Source organism: Drosophila nasuta, chromosome X (assembly GCF_023558535.2).
Source record: "Drosophila nasuta strain 15112-1781.00 chromosome X, ASM2355853v1, whole genome shotgun sequence".
In the NCBI taxonomy this organism is placed as follows: Eukaryota; Metazoa; Arthropoda; class Insecta; order Diptera; family Drosophilidae; genus Drosophila; species Drosophila nasuta.
In genome coordinates, this window is record NC_083459.1 from 15,424,443 (window position 1) to 15,449,737 (window position 25,295).

General features: G+C 38.5%; 1 protein-coding gene across 1 annotated transcript in view; it reads right to left on the reverse strand.

Annotated features, from left to right (window-relative positions):
* LOC132796272 (uncharacterized) overlaps positions 1–25,295 on the reverse strand; it is a 75,068-nt gene that overhangs the window by 12,560 nt on the left and 37,213 nt on the right. The window contains 4 exon segments of the mRNA XM_060807379.1: positions 9,952–10,081; positions 10,157–10,253; positions 11,210–11,366; positions 12,686–13,560. Of these exon segments, the coding sequence (XP_060663362.1) occupies positions 9,952–10,081; positions 10,157–10,253; positions 11,210–11,366; positions 12,686–13,097 (796 nt within the window). The 5' untranslated portion in view covers positions 13,098–13,560.

The window sequence follows — 25,295 nt, forward strand, 5'->3', positions numbered from 1 at the left end:
GATAAATATTTGAATTTTAACCTAGCAGTTTATGATTTACAATTCGTTAGATTAACTTATTTGAAGTAATATAACAATTTGAGCCATTTCAATAGTTGCGAACTAACAATTTGAGTAGCAGTTCCCTATAACACTTACAATATACTTCCCAACACTTGTACACAAGTTTCTCGCTATGCAAACATAGCGAAATTTGATGAACTGACCAAAAATCTTTTTCAGTCACTTGCTAAATGTGGCAAAAATGTTGCAGCTGCGCTGGCAAATTGCCACGCACCCGTTTACATAACAATTGAGAGCCAGTCATAATGACTTAATGTGTTTGTATAACACTTTTCTAGCTAGCGAAATTTTTGCATTTCGTTTTCGTTCTCAACTTTTGTGAGTGTGTGTGTGTGTGTGAGTGTTGTCGCTGCGCCAAACGAGCGAAGAAAAACGCCAACGAATAGCTTTTTTTCCGGCTGTGCGTTGCAGTTTTTGAACAATTTGTCAAGCATGCTGAAGGTTAAGAGGCAAGCGAGGGCGGGGAAGGAAAGAAGGGAAGAGCATAGCCGAGCAGAGAAGTTGCTGCCATGTGACAGAGTGGCCACTCGAAAGGCGCTCTCGCAACGCGCCAAAGGGCGCAACTTAATGCAAATGCCACACAAAGCTAAAGCCATGTCATGCCATGCCAAGCAATTGCTCTTGTTGTCGCTGCTGCTGCTGATGCTGTTGCTGTTGCAACGACAGCTGTTGCCAAGCTTTGGCTTTTTGATTTGATGGCATTATTAAGCATTGATATGCCATAATATTGAATTCACGTTGCAGCTGCTGCAGCCAGCGGCAGCACAACAATTGTCCATTTGATTGCCTCACAAAGAAAACGCGATAGCAACTCCCTATCTCACTCTTGCTCTCCCTCTATCTCCCTTTCTCTCTCGCTGTTGGTGTTTGCTTTCTTTTTGGCTTAAAAGATTGATGCGCTGCAGTAAGCTACAACAGCAGTTGAAGTTGTTGTTGCTGTTGCTTTTGCTGTTGTCCATGAAAAACTGCCATGCTCTCGGTCAAAGGACAAAGACAAACGGGGGAGCAGCGAGGTGGCAGTGGCAAGTCCCCGTTAGTGTGGCACAACATATCGAGTCGAAGCGAGTCGCGTTGCGTTGCGCTGCGTTGCGTCTCTTTGTTTGTTATCGTTGTTTTAGCTGTGGCAAGACATTAAAAAATTTATGCAGCCTGTCACATGGCCAAAAGCGAGCACATAAAGTGTTGAGTGGTTCGTTACGCGCTGCGTTGCCTCGACTAACTGGATGTGTGTATGTGTGTGTGCGAGTGTGTGTGTGTGTATGTGTGTGGCATATAATATGGCGTAGGCGTTGTTGATGTCCTTCTTGTTGCCCGTTTCTCATGCTCTTGCCTCGCTTTTCGCTTCGCCGCATCAGCAGAATGTTGACTTATCTGTGATTGTTGTTGGCGCGTTGTTCGTCGTCTCGCTCTTGGCATTATTTGTTTTATATTTGACACCACACACACGCCGCACACACACACACACACAATAGACACCCACGTCGCGCATTGAGGCCATAAAAATAGGGTGTGTGTGTGTGTGTGTGTTTGTGTGCGAGGCGAGGCGAGCGATGAATTGCAATAAAATAAAATAAACTGCCGCGCTTTTTTCTGCCTTTCCCTGCTTCCTCTTTGGCATAGCAAACGACAACAATCGAAGCAAGCAACAACAATAACAACGACAACGACAACGACAAGAGGCGAGGACAACACCCATTTCGATAGCAACAACAGCAGAAAACAGCGAACAATCAGGCAGCGCAACAGCCACACGCAACACCCAAGTGACTGGCCATAGATTTTGGTGGCACGTGTCACAAATTATAGTTGCCACTCCAACCAACAACCAACAACCACAGCAACAGCAACAGCAACAGCAACGGGCCAACGACAACAATAATCAAAAGGGCAACGCATACAAATTGTGTAATAATAATATCACATATTACATAAGTACAACAAAACGTGACGCCTGTCATAGGTCAGGGTTTGGCAAATGACCTACAACAACGACAACTCTCGACACATTGATGAGTATGAGCATCTGCATGAAAATTGCCATGCGAAAAGCAAGAAGAGGAAGAAGACGACCGACCAGTGGGGATTTGTTGTTTGTTGGCAATTGCAGCTGTGGCAGCGCGGCAATTGTGGCCAACGCATGAAATAATGACCATGGTTGAATGGAGAAAATGCTTAATAAAGTTGCTCAATATGCAAAAATACACAACACAGGCCATTTAAAATAGGCTCATTTGTTTATGTAGCCGCAAAGTATGCAATGATATTTTGTAGGGACGATCAGAGCGCATGACGCACAAATGTAGGCAACGATTTTTGCTTAATGATTTTGCATTCATAGCAAAATCTGAACTGAGCTGAGAGTAAGAGTTGTTAGAAGAGAGAGAGAAAGAGTAGATTAAATGACGTCACAAAATAAATAAGCTGATTACTTATTAATCGCATAGCAAACGCTATTAATAATAGAGTGTGTAAATGTCAATGAACCTATTGGGAAATACAATGCGCAACTAAATGCAAATATATATTATGCTATATATATGAATCTTACTCCACACTTTCAAAAAAAAAAAAAAGGAAACGTTCTATTATTCTGCTATTCTATTTATACGCCAGATTCTTTTGTTCGTCATCTAATAATACATTTTCTATTACGATCCGATTAATTATTTATATGGCCTGGCCGCTTAGAATAGAGTCCAAAGTCCGGCGATTGACAGACAGCTATCCAAACAATGCCATGAATAATAAGTAAGAGACTTGCGAATGATTGAAAGCTGAGGAGGTAAAAAGGGCACTGTGATTTGTATGAACGGGTTGAACTCACCAAAGGCTGTAGTCAGGGTATTAAGTTGATTAAAATAATAGAAAAGCGTAGAACAAAAGCGATAGAGACAGAGACAGAGAGAGTGGGATTCATTGAAATAAGTACGATTCAAATCACAAGCAATGTCTTGAACTATAAATGTAATGGAGGGGATAAGGTGAAGGACTTGTCATTGAATGCGCTGCCAATTAACAATACGAGTAATTCAAATGGCATTCAGAATAGTTGCCTGGATTATTGCTGATAAGGAGGAGTCCATGGCAGCAACTACATTTAGTTGGTCTTAAATCTGGAGCTTAGTTGAAGCACAGCAGCAGCAGCAGCTGCAGTGCAGCACAATCGCTTAATGCTTCGCACTGACCAATAGGCGCATTACGTGGACGACCAAACTGCATGAATAGTACTATACAACACAAAAGCTGGCAAATGGAACACAGAGCACAGAGACAATGCATGGCATTCATACGAGTGATTAAAGAAAATGTTTTCTAATTTACGCAACAGCAAAGAATGAATGAAAATGTTGTGTGAGACACTGAGCAAATATTCCTTCCAAATGATTTGTTCCCTTGGCAGTTAAGCCGCTTCTCTCTCTCTCTCTCTTTCTTTCTGTTGAGCAATGCAATTAGGTCTTATTATTATCAGAAGCCAGTTACGGAATCAATTCAATTGGGAAATGTATTGCATGAGCTTTGCGTTGGCTTTCTTCTGTTCTGTGCAGTATGTATGATAGTATTAAAGAAATTTGCCAAGAATAATCAACTAAATTGCAAGCAACACATAATTCAATGCAATGCAAATGCACTACTTAGATTCGAATTAACAACTTTACAAATGCTAATTGAAAAGTTTAATACAAAATATTAGTTCAAATCAAAAAACAATCCAAGAATTTTGTAATTTCATAGAAAAAGAACACTTGAAAGATGTCTGAACCTTCACACATTAATTGTCCCAACTGTTTATTGTGTAAATAAAAAAATAAACTGTATAATTATTTTTTGAAATTTACCTAAGTAACCAACTAGCTAGATTAAAATGTCATATCGTACATTTTCCATAGAAGCAAAACAGTGCGGTATAATTCACAAAATATACCAAATTCATATACAGAAAACTATATTTGGTATATTGATATACTATCCATTCTAAAAATACGATAGAGTGCAATGTATACCAGACCTTAAAAACTATTTTTGGTATATTGATATACTAGCAAATTACAAAAATACCATAGAGTACAAAACATACCAGATTATCAACCAAATCAATAACTTCTAGATTTTGTATCTGATCGCAACCAAATTTTCGAGAATCATACAGAGGAGCGGAAAATATATGATTCAGCATTATAATATTAGAAATCTTTTGACTGTAATCCTTTACTAAACTAACTTACAGGGTATCTAGATGTCGAAAACTGTTGTTGGCGGAGGCATGTCAATGGCGTTCTCGCTTCAAATTAATAATAAATTTATAATGAAGAGCAAACAGGTGAATATGGTAAACATATTTGTGGACTCTGTAACGAGTGTACATATGGAAGGGTGTACGAGAGTGTGTGTGTATGTGTGTGGTGTCTGCATGTGACTGCAGTTGCCATAAGTGAATTGCCGCTGTCACAGTCATAATTACATTATGTTTACAGCGACAGCACGAGCAAGAGATGGAGAGGCGGGAAATTCGCATAAAAGCCGCAGAGCAATGGCTGGCAGTCAGCAATCGTGAAAAGCATAAATCAAAACAGCGACAAATACATAAATGCGAAAGAACGAGAGGGAGAGAGAGAGAGAGAGATAGAGTGGGAGTGAAGGAGAGCGGAGACTTAATAGAAGCGCATTTGGTTGTATCGTAGATGTTAATATTTATGTGCATATGTGTTAATTTTATTACTTTACAAACACACTGGGGAAATGTCTAGCTTCCTCTCTGTCACGCTCTCTCTCCCTGCCTTTCTCTCTCTCGTTCTCATCCTCTTTTCTGTTGCCATGCACATTTGGCGTATGCGTGGGATATTAATTTGCCATAATCTCGACTCGTTTATTAGCTGGCAAATAAATTGAAATTGTTTGCCTACCGCATTAGCTGAAAGCCCTTTTGAAAATTATTGAAATTGCATTTCCGCACAGCACAAAAAATAAATGAAAATGAAATGAAAAAACGCGAAACAAAAATCCTTTAATGACATTGAATGTGTGCTTAAGTGATTTGGGCGCTGTGCTGCCACCTGGGCGACTGCAATCAATCTCAATAGTGTGAAAGCTTTTAAACTGCATAAATCGACTCGAAGCGATTTACGCGTTAGATCTCTCTTTCTCTTGTAGGCAAGACAATTTATGAATGTAGCTCGGATAAATGGCTGGTTGGTTGGCATCATTAGCGCATGACTTATATGCCACTCGCATGATACTACATATATATTTGAGGCAATGAAATTTGTTTTATGTGCCAATTGCTGACAAACGCAGTTGGCCATTAGGCAGAGAGCCAAGCCAAGCCAAGGCAAGCCAAGCCAAACCCAAACCAAAACCAAATCCAAGTGAAACCAACAGTCAGTCAAACAATGGGACAAGGGAGAAAGCTGCTGCTGCTGGAGGGGCGTGGCAGGACTACATTTTAATTGAAAGGTGTTCCAAGGACAAGGACAAGCAAATTGCCTCCGGCGGCAAAAGGTTCGAGTTCGACGTTGCCAACATGAGCAAAAGGCCATTAAAAAGAGCTCAAAAGGAATTGGCAAAAGGCAGCAGGCAGCAGGAAGCTGCTGACTGGCTGTCTGACTGACTGCCTGTTAACCGAAAATAACGCATAATGAGCAATGGCCCTGTAATCGATTCGAGTTAACCAATTCGGGCTAATAGCCTTGGTTACTTTCGTCTTAACCCTCCCTCCTCTCTCTCTCATCTCTCCCCCAATCACCATGTCCTTTGTTTTCAACGCAGTTTCTTGCGGCTTCCTTAATGCCCGCTAAGCGCATTAACGCAGCCAAACAAATAACAAAACTTTCGGTAGCTGCAGCTTCAACTTTGGCAACACACACACACACACACACACACACGCACACACCCGCAACGGAACAGGGATTATTTCGATACGCATCGTATGTGGCAACGAATGACAAATGGCACAGCACTACAAAATAAAGCAAATTGTTAATTGCTTTAAAGTTGTTCAACACACACTTTTATACCACCATCAATTTCGAAGCGAGAATTCGCCAGAGTTGCAGTTGCGTTGGCAGCGCTTTGGTGACAAGTTTGCAGCGCTGCTTTCAAAGTTAGGTTAACTAAAGGCACTCTAGTGTTGAAAATAGTTTTATACTCGTATATGGAAATAAATATAGATTTATATGGTTTTAATTTATTTGTTATTTAATTTGTAGCCAAGTTTAGCTAGTGATATATATTTTTTATTTTATTTTTTTATTATTTTATTTTATTATTTATTTGTTTATTTGTTTAAATTTCGTTAATTTGTTATATATGTATTTACATTTCTCAACTGCAAATATTGCATTGACAGCACTATGATGACAAGTTGGCAGCACTGCTTTTAGAGATAATGTAACTAAAAATAACTTTGGAACTGTAAATAGTAAACCTAATAAGTTAGTTTTTTATTATTACTAAATAATAATACTTCTTTCTATATACAACTTAACTTTGTTTTATTTTAAAATTTATATTTGATTTTGTTTATTTTATATTTTTTATTTATTGATATTTCTATAACTTATAAAATTTGAAATTATCTTTTCTTTTTATTTAAATTTATTGTTAATATTGTTTGCTGGGCCATTTTCTGTTTTTTATATTCCCTTTATTTGTAGTCTATTTATTTATCTTTTCTATTTATTTGTTATTATTTATTAGTTATATTTTATGAATTTACTTCTTATTATTATTGAGTATTGCTCCTTATTTACAACTCAACATTATTTTGATTTTATTTGCTACCATTCGTAAATTCCCCGAAAAGGTCTTGCTCAATTTTGAGCTAACAAGACATGACATTGGAAATAATATAAAATGCTCTGTCTGCACTCTGCCCAAACAAGAAGAAAACAAGAATGAAAAAAAAATGACAGCAAAACTGACCTTAGCCGACGGAGCTTCAATATTAACTGAGAATTATGGTTAAGAAAGAAGAGAAAATATGTAAGTGAAGGGAAATCGGAAGATAAACAGAAACGAACCGAACAGGAAAAGCAGCTTTTGTGTGTGTGTGTGTTGATGTGTGTGTGTGTGTGTGTTGAATGCCTGAGCAAACTAAACGAATTTGTTGGCTCCGACAAAACCAAATCCATTGTAGACCTGTGTAATAACTGAAGCTCGATTTAGTTTATGCTCTCATATGTGTGTTTTCTGTTTGTGTTTGTGTGCTGTGTGTTGTGTATTGTGTGTGGGGCAAAAGGCCTATAGCATTTCCCCAGACGCTGGCTATTTATTATATTTATAGAAAACACATTAACTCGGTTTTACAGTTGCGACAGCTGACGCTTGCGAGAGCGGAAGGGGGATAAGAGACGCAAGGGGATTGCATAAAAACAATCAAAATCCCCACCAGACGACAAAATGTACCCAAAACGCATTTTGGATAAATTGTTTCATAATTGATTGATGTGCAGGCACAGCCCAGCAGCACATACACAAGCATATACATAGAAAGAGATGGCGAGATAGTGCGAGAAAGAGATGGAATTGCAGATACAAATCAGGCTGAAATCGGCAGCGAAAGAGAGGAAGATATGTAGAGGCTAAGATTGGGCGCTTCACTGATTGTGTGTATGTTTTTTTTAGATTTAGATTTAGGTTCAGGGTTTGGTTGCAGTGTTTCTTCTCCCCCACCCCCGTGCCCAAGGTCCTCTCCAAATGACCTGACCTGCCGCTGCCAGAGTTGCCACAGTTGCCAATTGGCAAAGGCTTTTGTTGCTTGGATTTTGCCAACCGCAGAAACGTTTACAGTCCCTTGCTCTCTCGCTCTCTCTCTCTCTCTCTCTCTCTGTCTGATGTCAAAATAATTTCGATGACGCCCTCAATACAAACAATTGCGAGCATGGCTTTAGACGGCGACTGGTTGAGTTATTTAGACAGATTTTTGATAGCACTCAGTTATGTTATTCTCTCTCTCCTTTCTCTTTTGCTCCTCTTCTGTCGCTGACTTGACTTTGGAGCGTGCCTGAAATTGAGTTTTGATTTCAAACCCAATTTCCCCATAATGCAATGCGGTCTGCCCTCAACCGATCTCCTTCCACTCACTTCTTCTCTGTCTCTCCCTCTCCCTCTCTCTCTCTCTCAGTTTCTATACAGAGCGTTGACACTGCTACAAATGTCGAGTCGACGACGGTTGACGTTGTTGACGTCAAAGTTGATGCCGCTGATTGCTACAATTCGATTGATTTCACAGCGCATTTGTATTGTGTGCACACACACACACACATACTCTGACCAACAACCAACGCAAAAAAAAACACAAAAAATTGAGAGAGCCAAATTCCTTAGTCCGGGTCAGTCGAGACTGCTTTTGATGTTTGGGTTTGCGTTTGATTTGGTTCAGTTAATGTAACCACAATTCTAACGACCGCGAGTGTGTGTGTGTGATGTGTGGGTGTGTGTGTGTGTGTGTGTGCACAATACAAATGCCACTTGACAGCCTTAATGTCGTGTGTGTGTGCGCCTTTTTGATGCCATTTTTAATTCAGTTTTGAAAAGTTTCGTGGCATTAATTGATTTACTTAATTAACTAGTTTTGCGTTAACTGAACGTAAACGAATTTCTTGCATTAATTAGTCTTTCCCGCTGTCTGTTTATTTGTCAGTTCATCCATCAATCAATGCAGCCAGCCAGCCAGTCAGTCAGACAGTCAGTCAGTGTGTGTCAATCAATCACCACAAAACGATTATATAGCCAAAAACAAATAAATAAATACATAAAAAATAAATAAAAAAAAAAAAATGATATGCTTTGAAATTGAAGTGAAAATATTTGCAAGCGACGGTGGATGCTATAAGTAATCTATCCAGTAGCCAACTTTTGGCTTTTCCCCCTAAATACAATTAGCCAGCAAAGCGAGAGAGAGCGAGAGAGAGGAGGAGCGAGAGAGATAGATGCTGTGTAGATTGAGAGGATGCCAAGTGGCGGAAGAAGTTGGCAAATTAATGACATTTTACATACATCTTAATTGCGTGTCTCTGGTTTTTGTTGTTGCTGTCACATCCTTCAGGCAATTGCCCTGGACATGCCACCCCCCTCTCCACCCTTCTGGAAGCCTTGCCGAAGCCACTCTATCCTGTGTTCTGTCTCGCTCTTTCTCGGCAGTTGTCAACCAAATTGCTAAGCCCTCGAGCTGCTTATAATTTATTGAAAACGTTGCGTGGAAGCTGCTGCTGCTGCTGTTGCTTTCTCTCTTGTGCACCTCCCACTCCACCCCCCACAAACACACACACACACACACACACACACACATAGATAGTCGAGTGTTGTCCTCAGTTTGCTATCGGTTGCCCCGCAGTCTTTGCCAATTTTAAATTGCAAAATCAACGCGCTCGTAAATTGAAAAATGTTGTCAAGTGGGCCGGATATCGACAAAAAAACAAACAACAACAACAGCAACAACAACAAAAACAATAAAAACAAATTAACAACAAAATGCGAAGGAGAAGGAGGCAAAGAAGACGAAGGCTTCGTCGACTCGGCCGATTTTGCCGCCAGCTTGACAGTTTGTTAATTAAAACCAGCAAAACCGGTCACCAACGGCAGCGGTCAACTGGTCATCCAGTCATCCAGTCAGCTGTGCACTGAGGCGCTCACTCAACGTCTCCAAAACCAATGTAGACGAATGTGCGAAAGTGGGTGGCAACTCTACTACGGCTGTTGCTGCTGCTGCTGCTGCTGTTGGCAGATGCAAAGTGCTAATAAATTGCCACAACCTCTCTAGGTGAAAGAGAAAAAGAGACAGAGCCTAACTGTGGGACACGACGAAGTAAAGAACAACAAGCAGACATCGAAAAGGAAAAGAAAGAACAAGACTTACATGTATGTATGTAGTAGTATGTGTGTGCAACTCACCTATCGTTGTAATTAATGTCAGCGAGTAGAGGAAAGCCGAGGCGTAGGTCCATTTGTGTGTCGGTGCATTCATCTGCACGCCTCCAGGCTGATAAACCTTCGACTGGCGAACCGCACGCAGCAGCGTATCCTGCAGAATCAAACACACACACACACAAACTTATGTAGTTAGATGTCGCCTCAGATATCAGAGCGAGACACTCACCTGAAACAATTGCACTTCCTGGGCGGCAAGACGTGTCCAGTTCTCCTTGTACAATATGTTCAGATCCTCGGTTATCGACCACAGACGATCGACAGTTCTATTTAAGCAAAGCAAAAAAAAGGAATTTAAATGAATATTTTATTGATTTTTTATTTATTTACTTTTGATTTAACCAAGCCTATATATCAAAGAAGTTTTAGCTTTATTAATGAACTATAGAATACAAATTCCAAGTGTCCAATTATTAGAAAAAATAAGTAAATAAAATTAAGTAGCAATTAAAGTCTTTGCTAATATTTAATTTAATTTTGCTATTGGATATACAAAAAACAGTAAAATAACTGTACTTTCGCTATTTTAAACTGTATTCCGCTTATATATCTTCTATTTAATTGTGGAAAGAAAAAACTTGCTGCGACAAATATTTTCTTAGGTAAAAATGAATCCTTTTTATAATAAAGAAAATCAATTTTAGAAATAAAGACTAGTGAAAAATAAAAATAATTTAATTTTGAAAATAAAATAGCATTCTCTTTACTATTTAAGATATATAGTACCATATCCAACATCTTTAGCTAAATTTGCGTATATCATTCATCAAACGTAGACTTTGTTTTACTTCAATAAATTTTAGGTATATGCCCATATTTTAAAAGCAAAAAGAGTCTTATTTAATGAATATAAAAAGCCATCTCAATGTTCAAAAGACACTTCACTACCAGAATATTATACATAAATTTTATTTTAAAATTTCTAAACTTATCAAATAAAAAATAAAATAAAATACAAACAATTAATAAAATGTTTTATCTTGTTAGTTAGTCAAAATCTCCCTAAATAGTTACTACTTAAATTGCGTTTTTTCCTATAGATTTTTAATTTCTCATTATTTATTTTTAGTTCTTTGTAACAACTACTTCAATAAAAAAAGAACAACTAAAGATAATCTTCAAATAATCTTTGCCCACATTTTGCAGTAGAAGCGTTTTTAAAGTTATTTAATTGGAGTGCGAAAACAATTCAGCAACTCGCTCTACTTTCTTTCCCACTTACCTTGAGCGAATCTCGGCGTTGGCCAGTTCGGTGCGTGGATATGGCTTGGAGGCGGCAACAGCTGTTTCCAGCGCATTCGCGTCCTCCAGCTCGCCTTCGAGCGTTACAAAGATGATGGACCCCATGGCCGTGTAGAGCAGCACCAACAGCAGTACGCCTAAAATTGCCCGAGGGCAACAGCAAAGAAATACACAAGAAGCACGGAGAGAGAGAGACAGAGAGGAAGTAAGTATAAAATACAGTTAAGCATAATAAATTGTTTAAATATTTGCGCATTTTTCATTGAAAATTTAAACTGCGCAATGCTGGCGGCTTAAAAGCGATTTGTAAATTACCAAAAAATCTGTTCTGTTCGTGGCTTAAATCTAATTCAACTAAGTGTGTTCACTTCAGAGCAAAACTCTCGAACTTTCAACGAGCATGTTCGGCTTTTAAACTACATAGTCCACATTTTTATGAAATATTTTAAGCTCTGCAAATATGTAAAATATTAAACGAAATAAGCCATGTACTTATGAAATTTTATGCTCTGCGTGTAGTAATTCATAATTAATTACTCAAAATTGAAACGGGAACTAATTTGACTAATTGTAAATATTCGTAAATCATTTTCAACAAAAATATGGATTGTTTTTGTTTAGTATATTAATTGATAGTATATTAATACACCAAGTAAAACCTACGATAAATGAAATCTGGTTATTTTTGGAACTCTGTGGTAATTAATATACCAAATAAAATAGCCGGTATATTAAATGTAGTAATATTTGGTACTCTATGCTATATTTTTAATGTAGCAGTATATCCATATATCAAATAAAGTCTTTAATATATTTACGATAATCTCTAAAATATTTTATACTCTATGGCATATTTAGAATGTGATAGTATATTAATATACCAAATAAAGGCGACGGTATATTTTAGTATTTTGTCGGTAATTGTCGGTTGCCAATTTAAACTCAATCGATTACTTTGATTGCAGTTTGCAATGTAGTCACAAAAGATAAATATTTCAAAATTTATCGGGTAGCTTAAACGTTGACAATAAGCTTAAAAGTATTCGGAAAACAAGTTGAATATAAAGTCGGACAAAAAATTATAGTTTTTTATGTGCTATAAGCAATAAAATTACAGCTTTTACGCCATACTTGACAATCAGCCAACGAATATCAAAAATGCAGCTACCAAACTAATTGTAGAGTTTAGTAATTGTTGTAAATTGAATGCTAAACAAGTTTAGCTTTAACAGAAATGGAATGTATATTGTATCGGAAACAAAGTGGGAAGCTTTCAAGCTTAACCGATTCGCATCGTAGTTGGAATGCCACCTGCAGTGCCTCAATGCAGAGTTGCCCTCGTTTCGTCTAAAATGTAAATGTGGGTTTGTCCACAATGTGTGTGTGTGTGTGCCACTTGAAACTGTGGCAGCAAAAGGAGAAAATAGAAGGATGAGGAGTAGTTGAAAGCACTCACCTGTCGCTGATATGCAATGGGATTTGGGCGCCTTTTGGCAACCGCAGAGTCCGCCAGCGAGACCACCGCCGCCGTTATCTCTTTGTTTGTCCGCCTTGGATGTGGATGATGCTGTGGCGCCACCGCCAGAGCCGCCCGCTGCACCTTGGGCGCTGCCCGCTGACGAATTTGCGGCACCTTGGGCGCCATTCGCGGCGCTGCTGGTGAAGCACATGCTTGCCGGTTGTTGTCGACCCATGCGACTGCTGCCAACAATGCTACTGACTGTTCCTCTGTGGTGGTTGCTGTTGCTGTGGCTGTTGCTGTGACTGTTGCTGATGATGCTGCTGCTGCTGTTGTTGTCGCTGCCGCTGTTGTTGTCGCTGTTGTTGTTCAGAAATGCAGCCAGCGGCAATGGCTGTTTCTTGTGCATGCTGCGTTGCAGCTGCTGCGCCGACGACAAAAAGGACTCCTCTGTGTCTGTGTGTGTGTGTGTGTGTGTTTGGTTGTCAACTATTCGTTGCGACTGTCGGAGTCAATCAATCAGGCAATGTGTGGTTGACTGACTGAGCGAATGGGCAAATGAGCGATTGCCGAAACGCAATCAAATCAAAAGCTTTGGCGCGTCATGTGGCACGTAATTTGCATCCTTCGTTGCGTCAGAGCTTTGCTCCGCTCCTCCTCCTTCTCCTTCTACTCTTTAGATGACGTCCGCTCGCCGTTTACCGTTTTGTCGCTACACGTTATTATGTGACCGTCATAAAATGTGCTGTCGACAGCAATGAAAATGTTTGCTGCTCTTTCTCTCTCTTTCTCTCTCTCTCTCTCCGCCGTCTGCTCGTTGTGCTCGGGAAATGTTTTGGACGCTGCTGTGCGGCGAAAATTGTCACCGGATGCTGCAAATGCAAAATATTTTTCGTGAAAAAAAAAAACAACGAGAAGCGAAATACCCAAACACACTCGGTGCCCAAAATGAAAATGAAAATTGCGAACCAACACATGCACACACACACAGGTCTGTCACACACACTCACACAGGTCTGGTGTAGACAAATTGCATGGCAAATGCTGCGTAATTGAGTTAGCAACAATATGGTGGGGGGAAGCGCCAAGCAAGGGGGAGGGAGGAAGTTATTTCAGCTGCAAAATACTCGCGTTTCACGCATTAAAACGACAAATTGAATACACTGCCAAAACGTGTTAACCAATTGCCAAGTGCTGATCTGTTTTATGATCAAAGTGTTCCAGGGGAAAGGATTCACAACTTTAACTTAAAACTTTAAATACATCAGAATATCTTGTATTTAAAGTCTTAGGTTAAAGTAGTGAATCCTTTCCCCTTGAACACTTCGATCAAAAAACAGCCTGAAAGCCTCAGTTGCTCTGGCTACGTATTGTACACTAGAATTAATTTTGAGCTACAATAAATCCGAAATAAATAAATAAATTACGAATTCGAAATAAGAATTCGAAGTCTGAAACTAATGATCGATTTTCAACAGATGTAAAATTCTCAGCCTAAAGGATTAAGTAATTTAAGGAAACAATTATTAAAATAGAACAAACCACAATTTAAGTCAACTCGAAAAAAAAAACCATTTGAATTTGAAAACAAATAAAAAATAACATATCAAAAACAAATTCAGAATGAATTTGGAATATTCTCGATTTAAAATATAATTAGAAATGTTGTACAATAAAATGAACAGTAAGGTACAATATTAAGAAGGTAACTTAGGAAAAATGTACAAAGTTTTGATTCCAAAATATGATACAAACAGTTAAGCATTGATAAGAAAAATAAAATACATAAATAATACCAATATCAAAAATAATATATAATGTATTGAATCCAAACAATTGGTCTAAATTGTCAATAAATCAAATATAGCACAATAAATTCTAAAATTATTATTGTTATTATTAAAATATAGATTACAAATTAAATGATAACGTAGCGTAAATTCGAAAAATTATTAAAAACTCATTGAATTCGCAAAATGATGGCACAATATTTGTAAATTTTAAAATAAGTAACATATATGTATATATATTTTTAATAAATTCATCAATTTCAATTCAATTATCTATTAAATACCCCTTAAATTATAAAATGGCCTCGTTCTAAGGAAAAGTGCACTTGCAAATTTCACCATCGCAATTTAAATAACATATCGTACATGCATAAAGCTAGTTCAGTCGCAGCAGTAACTAGTGCTGCAAACCTGTTGATTTCATTATAAAGCTCTACGCAATTCGCTGAGCAGTGGAAAAATCAAATAAATTTAAAAAAATAAATTAATTAATTTAACATTTCACAGGAAGTTAACTCATTCGTGAGCAACTTAATTGTATTTACAGTAAAGAGCGAGTTGGCAGCGTCTGTATCATGCTGCCCACTCGCTGCTTCAGTGCTGTCCACTCACTTTCTTTCACTTTAAGCAGCTGTTGCATATGTGTGCTGCTAGCCAAAGTATGCGAATGGAAGCGCAGTGTGTATGTGTGTGTGTGTGTGTGTATCTCGTGGGTGTTGCTGTCGCGTAATCTGATAAACGTGAAGATGGCCGGCATTTAAATTAAAGATTGTCGGCCAAGCAGAAAAAGCTGCCGACTTCGTTGAGCACGTGTCGTGGCCATGTTCATTCAATGGCACTTCAATTAGGACCCAGTTAACATTTTGTTGCTGTTGCTGCTGCTGTTGCCTGTATGCTTTAGCTTATTACTTGCATTTCTGCTGTCTCAGCCTCAATGCTAATTACAAGAGTCCGCCACAGAGTCACGTCACGTTCTCCGCACACATCAACACTCTCGCACTCACACTTAACGGGTTGTGCACACACACACACAAACGCACACTGTTTAGAGACATATAAAAGATTCGCTCAGATTATTAAGAGCCCAGAGAGTGAGAGGAAGGGAGAGGAGAGAAGAGGAGAGAAAATCATGGTGTTGGTATTTTTGTCGCTGCGACGCCAAATGAATTATGGAAATAACGAGACGAATTAAATGAATCAAATGAATTAATAGCGCTTACTCGCACAATTGAATACATTTTATTCATACAACGAACGAGCGCATATCATGCATAACAATTATACGCCTATTTATCACATACAGATATATATATATATTATGCATAAATTTCTAGGTCATCAACAGAGTCCTAAAATGCTGTCATATTTTATAAAAATACAATATCCATCCACTTTCCCATATCCTCGCTGCTTTTCTATAATTATCGTCGCTTTACAACTTGAGCTCGATTCCAAGAATTCCAATTGCGATTGCAATTGTGCTTAGCAGACGATTTTATTTATATTATCCGTCGGTCAAAAGTAGAATTATTTGTGCATAAATCTGACAGGCACATTAAGCACGCTTTGTTAAATAACAATTCAATAATCGTTATTTTTTTGGGTGGAAAATTTATCAAGAATTTAATGCTATTAATAGACGAAATTCAAGAGTCAACCATTTAATAATATAATGAAAATAGGTAACTAGTTTAAACTGCGTTGTTGGTTGGTTTAACTTTTTAGAGAATACTCTGCATAGAAGCACTTTTAAATTGTGATCTTAGCTGACTACTCTAATTGATAATTTAGTGGACTGATTTATTCGACATGACAAAGAATTTTCTTTACATACAGAAGAACAAAATAAGTTGCTGATATTCGCTTGATGTGAAAAAGCCACTGCCAAAAATTTGTCTGTATGTGTGTCATATTCTGTGTGTGTGTGTTTTAATAAGATAATAAGACATGAGTGTGAGTGCTTCTGATCAACTGTTGCTCAACTGTTTTGCAGAATTGTATCAAGTTAACTAATTTAGCTACTGCTTATCAATTCTGGCAAAGTGCAAAAAAGTCATTGCCAAAAATTTGACTGTATGTGTTTCATATTCTGTGTGTGAGTTTAATTAGGTGTCGGACCGAGATATAAGAGAAGGCGAGCCTGATAAGAGGGCGTGGTCAGGCAAAAGCGCGTTTCAAAGATTGCTTCACTAAAATTTGTGTGTTCTTAATCAACTGTTACTCAACAGTTGGGCAACACTTCAAGGCATTACAGGTAATCACTTGGTAAGCGATCATGTGTAAAAATAGCTTGCCAAAAATTTTAATATATGTGTGTTAAATGCATGAGTGTGTGTAAGGCAAGGTGGCGGACCAAGATATTCGAGTAAGTGGATGAGCTAAGTTGGCGTGGTCGAAGATCTATCAGCTTGATTAGCTGCCGCTTTGATCAACTGTTGCTCAACAGTTAAGTGAAATTGCAACAAGTTGACAAAATAAGCTGCTGGTAAACGATTCTTTCAAAAGGCCAAAAAAGATATTCTTGCTTGCTTCTGTTGAACTTTTGTCGTCTTTAGATATATAAATTCATTTAACTTACTGAAATATTGGTTATTAACAAGCAAACGAATTCAAAAGTCACCAATAACAAGTTATTTTCTCATATTTTATTATATTTCTTTTTAGCAAAATCCATTTTCGGATCATTCTAGTTAAGTGTTAAGTGTGACAGACTAATGAAACTTCTAGGTGACAAAAAACATCAAAGCCTAGAAAAAGATCGTGACTCTAAAGTGAAACTTTAATTTTCATGAATTAAAATAATATCGCATAAAACTAATTTGAATGAAAGTTTCAAGCTTCAATTAACGAAAGTAGTTTGAAGTAATCTCGTAATTAAGCGCTAAGTAGACGCACAACTTGAGAAGAAAGGAATCGAGAGAGCGAGGTGCGAGTTACCATATTGGGAACACATGTCAATCAGATGCTTTCACCCAGAAACTTAAAAAGATACAAGACACACACACACACACACACACACACACACATGCACACACGATATATTGGCGCATAATTTTGTTGATATTCACTTGAGCTATCTCCGTGCACAAACAGAGTCTCTGCCTGCATCTCGCTCGCCTTAATTTAATCCTTGAAATATATATATTATGTGACTCCACAGCATGTCCTGCGTGTGTGTGTGTGTGTGTGCCATCGATTTTATAAATGAGCACCTTTTATATATACTTAGTATACTCCATATATATGTGTATGTGTATACATATAGCGAGCGAAGAGAGGAGAGTTGTATACTTATCGATATAAGTATTTTCATTTCAATTTCGCATTCATTCCACGAAAGTCGAAGTCTGTGGGGAACTTCCAACTTGTATTTGCAATTGGCTTGAGGGGGGGAACCAGAAGCAGAAGGAAGGAGCAAAGGGAACGAGCGAGCGAGCGACGCAACTGCCATTTAAATCGGCAGCTGCCCTCATCAGTCAGTGCGCTGCTGCTTAATCACGCCCATTGCCCACACACACACACACACACACGCACACACACACACTTCCATACACCTTTAGCGCGTTCCCCCGTTCATGGTCTGCTTTTTACCTCGCCTGACACTCGATACACATTCATCGCACCTTTTTAATTGCTGACATTTATTGAACGCTCGCAGTGTGTTAAATCTACCGTAAGCACACAGCAGAAAGCAAACCTCGCTCCACACTCTTTCGATGAATGTGTGTGTGTGTGTGTGTGTGTGTGTGCCTTTGACTTAAGTGCAAACTTATGCCAATTATGTGCAGCTTTTGCCTGCCATCATCATGTTGAGAGAGAGAGAGAGAGAAACACACACACACAACAGATTACACGGATCATTAGCTCAGATGAGAAAGTTCACATGTTCTATTCTGTTCCCTTTTCTATTCACACCAAACAGACAGACGCAGAACACACGACAGAGTCCAGCACTTAATCAAATGCAAGACCAGCCACGGTCTCGCCTTCGCCTTCGCTTTCGCTTTCTCCTTTCGCAGCAGCAGCCAACGGCAAGTCATAAGCTCCTTGCAACTGCTTGTCAAGCAGGCAACTTCCCTTCCCTTCCCTGCCTTCTTATCTACTCGTATCTGTGAGTTCCTCAGTGTCGTTTGTCAAGACGTTGATGCTGCTCCCGTTGTGCTGCCTTTTCAGAATTCTAAAGGCATTGCAATATGCTTGATTGAGAGCGAAGTAAGTTGCTGTCACAGAAGATGCCACGACATTAGAAGGGAACGAGGAGAGAGGAGATAAGGAGGAAGCTGCGAATGCACACGTGTAACTATTTGTGGAATTTTGATAGAATCTTGCAACTGATTTTCCCTCCATCGCAAATGGAGCGTCGTTGTCTGTGGCAAACAACATCAGTTTCAATCCACAAGAACTACATAACATCATCATCAGCTCACACACTCTCTCTCCCTCTCTCTTTCTTTCTCTTTCTCTATCTCTCCCTCTCTTTCTTGGTCTGTCTCTGAGTGCATTTTGCAGCTAGTGTGGCCATTTGGTTAAGTGCATTGCATTGTCCTGTTTGTGCTGCTTTGTTTGCGCTCTTAACTTATTGATGAACGGGTCAAGCAATAATATCACGCATACGCCCCATCGACTGCCACTGTTGTTACCTTGCGTATTGTAAGTTGATGATAGAACAAAAGAAGACCAAATAACCAAATATCCATTTCAGCTTCGAGTTGCTGTATTGCAGTTTTTTTTTTGGTGCAGCTTTGCTGCACAATTAAACTGCAAATCACGCCTGGAATTTTGGTAAAAGGCATCGGCAATGGCAACCACACAAAAAGCAATTGCAAAATGGCACAAAAAACTGGAGCATGGCTAAAGGCACAACAAGCCCCGAAGCCAAGCCCAAGCCCAAGCACCAGACCAAGCCCAATCCCTATTCCAATTCGAAGCTGCAGCTCAGCTCAGCCAACCCAAGCCAAGCCAAGCCAAGCCACCAAAAACCAGAGCAGACCCGAGACGAAAACAAAACCAAACCAAACCAGACCAGACCAGAGCAAACGAAATGAAAACCAAACTAAGCGAACACAAGGCCCACAAACCCTAGAGCCAAAATGTCCAAATGGGCCACAAAGTGGGACAAAAGCGGAGGAGGGGAGTGGGATGTGGGATGTGGGGAGAGTGCGGGACGTTCTTCGACAGTAGCTGCAATAGATGCAGCTGCGGATTAAGCAGATGAGCTACAAATGCAACGCAACAATAATAACACCAGCTGCAAGTGGAGCAATTGCAATTTGCATTCAATGTAAGCGGGGACGGAGGGAAGGGAAGAAAGCCAGACAGGAAGCGGGTTAAGCTGGAAAAAGTGTTAGCTGCAAGGAAAGGTAAGCAGAGATCAGACTGCAGACGACAAGAGAGAGAGACAGAAAGATAGTAATGAAATACAAAAGAATGTCTTTGAAAAATACTAAAAAAAAAAAAAGCAAAATAAAATAAACAAATAATTATATTCAATAAACAAAGAAAAATGTTTGTAAATCAATAAACGATAAAACTGATCAACGAAAAAAGAAAATAAATATAAAAAGAAAAAACCATTTTGCTGAAAACTGATAAAATATATATCAACTACTATTATAAATTATGATATAAATGAAATGTAAAATAAAATTATTAATATTATAATATAATTTATTATATGACAAACCAAAAAAGCTAAAAATAAACTTATAATAATCTTAAAAAAATAATTATAATTAAGAAATTAGAAAATTTAGATTAAAAATCAGACAAAAAATCTGTGAGAGAACTATGTAATGTTCTCTTTATATAAAAGAACAGCAATGAAAAAAGATCAGAAAAATAAAAACTAAATGTTAAATTATTAAATATATGTATATTAAAGAAAATCTTAATATATTAAAATAAAGTTTAAAAAAAAAATACGCTAAATGAAATCAAAAAGAAAACAAAAAACAAGAGAACATTTAAAATGAAAAACAATATTAACAAGTAAAAAAGCTACAGTCGAGTGTGCTCGACTGTGAGATACCCGCTACCCATTTTTAATAAAGGCAAAATATTGCGGTATCATTTTCAAAATATACCGAAAATACTAAAAAATACTAAAAAATATACCAAATTATATGTTTGGTATATCGATATAGTACACCATTCAAAATATACCATAGACGGCACAATATACCAGATTGTCAGCCAAGGCAACTAAGACCCCTAAAAAGAAGGCGTTTTTGCCCATACAAAAGTATTTCTTTAATAACTTCCACATTTTTTATCTGATCGCAACCAAATTTTCAGGAATCATAACTAATATAACAATAATTGTATATACCATTGTATATACAATTCGCAACTCTAGCTTTTAAATTAGGCTTGTTATTCGATTTTTTTGATTTGCGGGGGCGGAAGTGGGCGTGGCAAAAATTTGAAACAAACTTGATCTGCTTGCAAACATAACAAATGCTGTCGAAAAAAAAATTTATAGCTCTATCTCTTATAGTCTCTGAGATCTAGGTGTTCATACGGACGGACGGACGGACGGAAGGACGGACAGACGGACGGACAGACGGATATGGCTAGATCGTCTCGGCTGTTGACGCTAATCAAGAATATATATACTTTATAGGGTCGGAGATGCCTCGTTCTATCTGTTACATACATTTCCTGCCGGCACAAAGTTATAATACCCTTCTACGCTATGGGTAGCGGGTATAAAAAGTAAAATAAAGAAATTACCGAAAAAGTCTTTAAATAAAGCAAGGAAAAAGAGATCACAAAGTTGAAAACAAAATGTAAGATTATGGAATATATTATAGAAAACTATAAAATTGCGTAAAGCGAAAAGAAAAACAAAGAATTTCGACAGCAAAGTAGTAAAAAAAAGAAAAATAGAAATACAATTTGAAAAGCATAAGGAGAAAAAAGAAGAAAAAAAGATCAATGCAAAAGCCAAAGCAAACAATTTAAATTATTAGGAACAGTCCGAAAATCAACTACATGGAAAAGCAAAGCAAAACTTGTGCAAAAGCTTGATGATGATTTAAACAAAAGCAAACAAGCAAGCGATAGAGAGAGAAAGGAGAGAGAGAGAGAAGAAGGGAATGGAGTAAAATATATGTATGCAATAGACAGATTAAGATACGAGAGAACGGAAAGAAAAACAGCTGAAAGCAACTGTAAATCAGCAAAAGATTTGTGAAGAGAAATTTCAAGAAAAGTTTACACACTCGTCTCGTGTGTGTGTGTAGATAGACAGAGAGAGTGAGAGAGGGTGAGAGGGTTACAAATTATAGCTTAAAAGATGAAACCGACAACTGCAAAGCTATCACTACAAGCGACGAGCTATGCATGTCTAATTCTGCTTACATAAGTCTGCCCAATTGTCTGCACTCAGCAGAGAAAGTATGAGAGAAAGAGAAAGAAAGAGAGAGAGATAGTGAGGTGGGGAGCATAGAAGTTGCAAACTTGGCCAGCCAGCGAATGAAACAGATTGGTCAACAATAACTCGACAAAGCCTCACAATTTGCTGGCCCAACAAGTTGAACTTGAGCCTGGTTGCCTTCTAGCCATCTGTAGCCTTCATCTATCCTTGAAGGCCTTGAGCCTTGAGCTTGGGGCGTTGTCAGACAAATGCTTAGGCTTACCCACTTGAGCGGCCCTTGGGTTAGATTGTAACAAACTCAAGTTAACCCATTAGTGCGCGGGAGAGAGAGCGATGGCGAGAGAGAGAGAGAGAGAGCGAAGGAGTCAGTCAGTCAGTCAGTCAGCACTTGTTCTGCGCATAGCAAAAATTGCATACAAATAGTGCCCCAGGCTAAAGTGTTTTTTAAGAAAACCGGGAAGGGAACGAGGTGGCCAGAAGGGGGGAGTTTGGGAGATTTGTGGTGGCCCGAAAGAGTGAAAGATTCGAAATGGTTGGTGGGAGGGGTGAGGAGTGAGGGGGGATGACCGACACCAAGAGGCCAAAGGGAAAATGAAAAAACAATTTCAGTGCAAAAATTGTAGCGCAGGCACGTCCTCTCTGACCCTGCCCCTCGCCCCGCGCACCATTCCTTCCCACCCTTCTCCTTTCCTATGCCCTCTAAAGAGCAGCTGTTTGCTGTTGTTGTTGCTGTTGTTGTTGTTGCTTAGCTGGTGATTTTGTAGGGCAAGCAAATAAATTGAAAAAAGAACGTTCTATACAGCAAAAAAAAAAAAAAAATTGAAAAAAAATGCAAAAGAAATGCAAGAAAATCCGTCAGCAGCAGGACAAAGGGAGCGAGGGGCGAAAATTCAACTCAACCCTGAGAGCTAGAGAGCACGAGAGAGAGGGAAGTGGGAAAGAGGGGAGAGAGAATCGTTCAACCAGCCAGCCAACTTGGCCCCTTCGTCAGTTTTGAGTCTTGCAATGATTGAATGCCCATACACACACACACACACAAACACACTGACGCATACATGTGTGTGCATAAGTGTGTAGGTATACATATATGTATATATAGAGAAAAGCCTCAGCTCTAAATTCAATTGAAACTCTTAGCTCGGGCTCAGCTTGCGTCGCTGTCGACGTTGGCGTCGACGTCGCTGCAAAAGCAAATGAAGAATTTTGTGTGCATTTTTCTAGAACAGCAGCACGTACAAAGACGCCACGAGAGCAAAGGGGGGAGAGAGTGGGGAGAAGATAGAGGAAGGAGGCAGGAGGCAGGCAGGCAACAAACCAACATAAAATTGTTGTGCGCAACATAAAAACCAAACGGAAAACGACATGAAAATGGAAGAAAACACATGTAAAAAATCATGAAAAATGTAAGGTAAACTAAGTGAAAAGAAAAAAACCAAAAAAAAAAGAAAGAACTAAAACAGAAATAACGCAACAGAAACAGAAACAGCTAAAGAAACAGATATATGTAGAAATAGAAATATACTCTGAGACATGAGATGATAAGTCATAGGAGAGGGGAGGGGAGGAGTGACGGACTAAGCCTTAAAATAGCAGAGCTAAAGCAAAAGCAACAAGGCAACAAAACAAGATACAAATCCAAGTTCTGTGCCACGAATTTTGATGCACTCACTAAATATTTACGTCCTGCATAGTTTTGTGTCTTACACACTCACACACACACACATGTGCAGTCTGTCCGTCTGTTTGTCTGTGTGCAACACAATAAAGATGCCAAGCACAACAGGGGCGCGGCTTAGCTGGGTCTGAGCTCTCGATGAGGGGCAGGGGAAGGGGAGGCAGAGTTGGGTCACTGCCACAAGTGGCGGTGACGCTGAGGCGACGCTGTCGTTGATTGGCACAAGGCCAGCGCGAGACAAGTTGTTTCACCTCTCCCCCTACTCTCTTCTCCTATCCCTCTCTTTATGTATCGCCATCGTCTTCTCTATTTCAGGTCGTCGTCTCTAACAAGCTGGCAACTCTCAAGTGTTGTTCAGCTAGCAGCGAGCAGCGCTGTGAATGCGAATTGCGAATTGCGAATGTGTATCACACACAGATAATGACCAAGTGCCTTCAATTAGCAAATCGGACATATTTTGGCATTGGTACACAGTTTGCTTCACCAAACTACATCTATAACAACTAACTAAGGGCTGCCATCTAGTTACGAGCCGCAATTATCGCCCACTAATTGTATGAATACTCTGCGATCGCTGCCAAAAACTCAGAAACGAATCATTCGTAAGTAATTTAAATTTAATTTTTATTTTATTTTAAGCAAAAATAATAAATAATAGTGTATTATTCCTATTTTATTGTAAATTAAATTTATTCTATTATATTTTCCCTTACTTATAAAAATAAATTAAATAAAATAGAAAAAAAAAGTTATGAAATTACTAAAAATAATATTAAATATGAAAAATAAATAAAATATAAAATACAGTGTAGTATCTAAAATAAAATTAAAATTAAATAGAGATGCATAAATTTAGTTACAGTTTCTTATGTTTTCCTTTTATATATAAATTATATTTTTATATAAATATAATAAAATAATCAAATACAATAAAGTGAATAATATAAAGTAAAAGAAAAAAGTAGAAATATAGCTAAATTTATTTATATGTTTAATTCATACAATTTTTATGATATATTGTTAGAATTAGAGTAAGTTGCAAAAGGCTAGCTATATTAATATGTGCTTGCGCTTTACTTAAGACTACAATCTCTATTTACTTTATTTATACCATGTTTTCCAATATCGTTCATTTTTGCACCGCAAAATACAGCTCACCCCTTATGAAGATAATATTCGCTACTCGTTACTCGCTACTTTCTAAGTCCTTGTCACACGAAAAGCAAGCAACTTCGATACTCGTTACTCGTCGCAAGCATGTGAGTGACTGAGATAATATTCACTACTCGCTACTCGTTACTCTATACTCCCTAAGTCTTGTTCGTAACTCGTTACACGAAAAGCAAGCAACTTAGCTAGCTACTCGTTACTCGCCTGAATCAAAAGCGATTGGGGCGCTGCCTCAGCTGTCTCTACATAATATCTGCCAACGAATCGTAAGCGAACCCAACTCAAGCCAAAGGCAACTTCAAAATTGACACGCCACTTTGGCGCTACTCGTTACTCGCTACTTTCTAAGTCCTGGTCACACGAAAAGCAAGCAACTTCGATACTCGTTACTCGCCTTAAACAAGTTAGCGACTCAGATAATATTCACTACTCGCTACTCGTTACTCTATACTCTCTAAGTCTTGTTCGTAACTCGTTACACGAAAAGCAAGCAACTTAGCTAGCTACTCGTTACTCGCCTGAATCAAAAGCGATTGGGGCGCTGCCTCAGCTGTCTCTACATTATATCTGCCAACGAATCGTAAGCGAACCCAA